Source organism: Acanthisitta chloris, unplaced genomic scaffold (genome assembly GCF_000695815.1).
Source record: "Acanthisitta chloris isolate BGI_N310 unplaced genomic scaffold, ASM69581v1 scaffold4961, whole genome shotgun sequence".
NCBI lineage: Eukaryota > Metazoa > Chordata > Aves > Passeriformes > Acanthisittidae > Acanthisitta > Acanthisitta chloris.
The window spans coordinates 7,153-12,618 of NW_008654261.1; the positions used below are offsets into that span (position 1 = coordinate 7,153).

Here is a 5,466-nt window from a genome sequence, read left to right on the forward strand (position 1 = left end):
CCAGGTAGGTTAGATATGTGTTGATCACACACACTTTTAAAAGAAGTAGAGCAATTGTGGATTGAATCACAGCTAGAAAATACTCCAAGTTAACCTTGATAATTTAGTATCTCATGGAACATGATATACTAGACATGGAAGTGTTGGAGCAAGTCCAGAGGAGGCCACCAACTTGCTAAGAGAACTGGAGCATTTCCCCTGTGAGGACCGGCTGAGGGAGTTGGGGCTGTTGAGGCTGGAGAAGAGAAGGGTGTGTGGAGACCTCAGAGCACCTTCCAGGAGCTGAAGGGGCGCCAGGGAAGCTGCAGAGGGATCTGTGTTAGGAGCTGCAGGGACAGGACAAGGGGCAATGGGCACAAATTGAAAGAGGGAAATTTAGGTTAGATGTTAGTCAGAAGTTTTTCCCTGTGAGGGTGGTGAGACCCTGTCCCAGGTTGCCCAGGGAGGCTGTGGCTGCCCCAAGCCTGGCAGTGTTCACAGCCAGTTCCTCCTTTCACTGCCCAAACTGACATTCCAGTAGACATTGGGGCTTTTTTTGTTCTGTTTTTTTCAGGTCGGTTCAAAGCTCATCTCCTGCCACAAACTGGTGCTAGCTTGTGTTATCCCTTACTTCAGAGCCATGTTTCTCTCAGAAATGGCTGAAGCCAAGCAGAAGCTGATTGAGATCAGGGACTTCGATGGCGATGCAATAGAAGACCTGGTGAAGTTTGCCTACTCCTCACGGCTCACCCTAACAGTGGACAACGTGCAGCCTCTCCTGTATGCTGCTTGCATCCTTCAGGTGGAGCTGGTGGCAAAGGCTTGCTGTGAATACATGAAGCTGCACTTCCATCCCTCCAACTGCCTGGCAGTCAGGGCCTTTGCAGAGAGCCACAACCGCATTGACCTGATGGACATGGCAGATCAGTTTGCCTGTGAACATTTCACAGAGGTGATGGAGTGTGAGGACTTTGTGAGTGTGTCACCACAGCACCTCCACAAACTCCTGTCCTCCAGTGACCTGAACATTGTAAATGAAAAGCAGGTTTACAATGCTGCTATCAAGTGGCTGCTGGCCAACCCACAGCATCACGTGACGTGGCTGGACGAAATACTTGCACAGGTAGGTCAGGCTGAGGTGCCAAGTGCTTGTCTTGTCACTGGTTTAGTTGTATCAGCAACTGGTTGTACTTAGGGAGACCTCAAGGCAAAAAATGTTCTTAGCTGTTGGTGCCTCGTGGTGACCACAGTTGTGAGTCAACAGTGGAAACTGGTTAGATCTCTTGAATGTCAGGGAGAAGTTGTATTGTCCTGTCTCTGTAGAGAGAAGAGGACTCACTTTATGCTCATGGCTGGGTGTGGGGAGCCAACAAAAAGCTACATTTGTGCTAGATTAGAAACCTCTCAGGTTTACATGAAACAGAGAACATAAAGCCATAACTTCACTTGATTTGTCACTCCTGCAGCTGAAACGCTCACTGCCCTTGCTAGTATGTGTTTGAACTTAAAGGTTGTAAAAGTTATAAAGTCCTCCTGTTGAGGAGACTTTTACATGGCTAGGAAAGTAAAACTGTGACACAGATGTGTCACATCAAGTTGTGCTACTTCTGGACTATTTTGTGTATTTAAGTAACAAAAGACCCCGATGTGTTAGCCCTATGAGTAGGCTAGAAAAGTTGATGGACCTTTTAGTGCTTACTAGACTAGGCTAGGAAAATGATGGACCTTTTAGTGCTCACTAGTCTAGGCTAGGAAACATGCTGGACCGTTTAGTGCTCACTAGACTAGGCTAGCACTGGTAGGATCAGCTGTACAGTTTGAGTTGTCACTGAACTCCGACTCGAGTATTCTGCATTTGGCTAAATTGCTGATGTTGGTGCTGCTGTCATTGTCCTCATGCATCAGATTTCACATTTCCTAGTCAAAGATCACAAGGGTTTGTGAACTGTCTTCCAGAACCCTTCAGTTTCACCTAGGCTAGCATGAGGTTTTTGGTACAGAACCCCCTTCCTTAGTGCACTCTAAGAACATGTACATCAATGTAATTTGAGATGTAAGAAAAGAAAATGGATTTTTATTGCCCAGTTGTGCTAACAGATGAGATTAACAGCTTTATTCTGTTGATGGAAACCAGAGTCTAGATTGAAGCAGTGAAAAAGTAAACCCCTTCCTGTTTACAGGGTTACCATGGGTTATTTGCCAGAATTTATGGAATCATCAGTTGCCTTGAACGTTATTGCTAGCAGAAGACATGAGTGAGCTTCTCCACAGTTATTACCCACACCACAATCAGCCTGATGGGTTTTCTTTGTTCTGGATCTGCCACCACATCACTAACCTCAGGAGCCTTAGCTGGGCTGCAGTGGTGCTCTGCAGCAGCCTTGAATAAGCTGAGCCAAAATGAAAGAAGAGGTGAGAGTCAAAGCAAGTAGGTGAGGAAAAACTAGTAGAGACACTTGCTAACTTGAAGCCAGGGATACCTGTCAATGGTATAACAGCACCATCCTGCTGCTCTGGGAAGCACTGGAGATACTGGACCTCTTCACCATTGCTGCTGGGCTAACTGGGAGCGGCTTGACAGTGTTGACTCCAAACCTTAGGAAGTCAGATGGAGGTTTACCCTCACTAACACCCGTCCCACCTTTGCCCCCTGATCGTACCTCACGTTCTTCACTGTTTCTCTCACAAGGAAAAATGAAAGGTTTGCTGAAATAAACGCCAGGAGGGATTTAGGGAAGGAAACAGTTAGCTCTCAACATCTGTATAGGTTTTTTAACCTTTTAGTCTGTCACATCTGCACTAGAGAAAGGTGTTACTGGACTAGCAATGCCTCCTTGCCACTTAGGGGACCCCTAAGGTCCATTCCAACTCCCTCCTGCAGTGTTACTGCAGTAGCAGTGCCTCCCTGCCACTTAGGGGACCCCTGAGGTCCATTCCAACTCCCTCCTCAGTGTTTCCTTTCTGACTTGCCACTGAGAGAAAATGAACCATTCCAGCATGAGCTCTCTGACACTGGCATAGCAGTGAGCTGAAAACTCATCCCCTCAGCAGGCTGCCCTGGCACCAGCTCCCCTGGCAGAGTGTCAGGTGCTGCTTGCAGCAGGCACAGCTGCAGTGCAGGCAGCACCACTTCTCCTCGGGCCAAGGGACAGCTCCCCACTGCTGCTTGGAAGTGGTTGTGGCAAACACTTGTGACTGAAAAGAGCTGTTCATACCAGTGTTATCTGGACAGGAATAGGCAAGCCACTGGTGAGAGAGGAGCGTGGGGTGCCAGCTGGCTCAGGAGCTGCCAACTGTTACGTGTGTGTGGCTGTGAACGCTCAGACTTGCTCGGTTCAGCCAGTTTCTCCTGCTGTGTTCATTCCTGTCAGGTACGGCTGCCTCTCTTGCCCATTTGTTTCCTTATGGGTGTTGTGGCAAAGGAAGAGATTGTCAAGCAGAATCTAAAATGTAGGGATTTGCTGGATGAAGCAAGGAACTACCACCTCCACCTGAGCAGCAGGGCAGTGCCTGACTTTGAGTACTCCATTCGCACAACACCAAGGAAGCAGACTGCTGGTAATTCAATGTGTGTCTGGTTACCCACTAGGGAGTGGTGTGGAGGAAAGGCAGCACATCTCTGCAGGTATCTCCATACCCTGCAGGTATCAAGCAGGTACAGCTTGGTGTCCAGGGTCGATAATGACTTAATGCAAAATTGGGAACACCACTGTGTACCTCTCTGGGGTTTAGCTAATGTGCTGCGTTTTCCTAACAGCTTTAGCAGACATTTTCTTGACCACATTATTACTTATTTGTCCTGACCAGCTCTGTGTTAAAGCTAGAGCTGTTAAGTATGTTGTGACCAGTCTCTGTGTCCACAAAAACAGTGGACAGTTACCTCTCTGTGTAAGAAGGCTGAGCTAGCTTTTAAAAGTATTTGGCTAGCCTACACCAAAAGTGAGTGATGAATGTTAGACTGCAAATCCTGATTTTTACATTCTTGTATTTAACAAGCAATGTGTTTAGCAAAAATTACAAAAAGCATAGCTAAACTATGCATTGTTTTTGCAAGAGCACAGAGAGCTGATTGCCATAGCAGCATGGCAAGAAGGCCAAAGTCCAGTGTGGAGTTATGCAGGGCAGTGACTGTGGCCCTTGAAGGGAAATACAACTTCTCTTCAACTACATGACTTCCAGTTCACCCTGCTAGACAGCTGTTTTTCCCCACCCTCATGCTAGTTTTCTGGGAACCTCTTTTGTGTCCTTCAGGTGTGCTGTTCTGTGTGGGTGGCAGAGGTGGATCTGGTGACCCTTTCCGCAGCATCGAGTGTTACTCCATCAGTAGGAACAACTGGTTCTTCGGCCCTGAAATGAACAGCAGGAGGAGGCACGTGGGTGTCATCTCTGTGGGAGGTCAGTAACCCTGTTCAAGCAACCCCAGTCCAAAGGCATTTGTCTGCTCCTTTTGCTGGGGAATTGGGACATCTGCTAGTTGTACAAGTAGTAAACTACTTGTTTAGTTGTTGGATGTTCTTCAGTTTAGTGAAGCTTCTCCCTCAGGAAGGAGTGTTTGGTTCTGAACCAGTCTGAGATCATGCTTATGGAAATGACATCACTGTGATCTGACAGGGTTGAGGCTGATCAGCCTTGAGAAGAGAAGGCTCCACAGAGACTTTATCAAGCCTTCCAGTGCATAAAGGGAGTGGTGATCAAGGCCAGGTTGGCTGAAGCCTTGAGCAACCTGATCTAGTGAGGAGGTGTCCCTGCCCAGAGCAGGGGGTTGGGACTAGATGATCTGTAAGGTCCATTCCAACCCCTAAATTCTATGATTCTGTGATTCTACAAGAAGGATTGGCACAGACCCTTTGGTAGGGCCTGTTGCAATAGGACAAGGGGTAATGATTTTAAACTGAAAAAGGGTAGAGTTAGGCTAGATATGAAGAATTGTTCTACAGTGAGAGAGCTGAAACACTGGAACAGGTTGCCCAGGGAGGTGATAGATGCCCCATCCCTGGAAGCATTCAAGGTCAGGCTGGATGGGGCTCTGAGCAGCCTGATCTGTTTGAAGATGTTCCTGCTCATTGCAGGGGAGCTGCGCTAGATGAGCTGTAACGGTCCCTTCCCACCACACCAATTTGTTGTGTTGCCTCTTGCCTTAAGAGGTGATTTACTTGCTGAAAATCCAGTTACAAAGAAATGGCCTGACACAGCTGTCACCCAGGATGTGCTGGTACCCAACTGGCTGCCTGCAGACTTAAATCCATACAGCCAAGTCACTAGGGCCAGAACTCTTCCAAGAGCAGACCTACCTTTATTTTGGGGTCTCTGCCTTCTGAAACCAGGTCCATGCAGTCTAGAGCAGCTCAGCACCAATGATGCAACTGCTCCTAGTACATGGCAGCCCCTCTGTTTGTGCAGCAGAACAGAGATTTTTTTTCTCCATAGAAAATCTGGAGAGACTGATATGCATGTCCAAACTGATCTGATCTGCAGGACTTAAGTTAG

General features: G+C 47.6%; 1 protein-coding gene across 3 annotated transcripts in view; it reads left to right on the forward strand.

The window, feature by feature from the left end:
- The window catches only part of KLHL8 (kelch-like family member 8), an 11,219-nt gene that overhangs the window by 809 nt on the left and 4,944 nt on the right, over positions 1–5,466 (forward strand). Inside the window, exons 2-4 of one of the 3 annotated variants that reach the window (XM_009083412.1) lie at positions 554–1,102; positions 3,351–3,537; positions 4,231–4,374. In XM_009083412.1, coding sequence (XP_009081660.1) covers positions 554–1,102; positions 3,351–3,537; positions 4,231–4,374 — 880 coding nt within the window. The remainder of the gene's footprint in view (positions 1–553; positions 1,103–3,350; positions 3,538–4,230; positions 4,375–5,466) is intronic. The other 2 variants (XM_009083413.1, XM_009083414.1) reach the window with 2 other exon arrangements.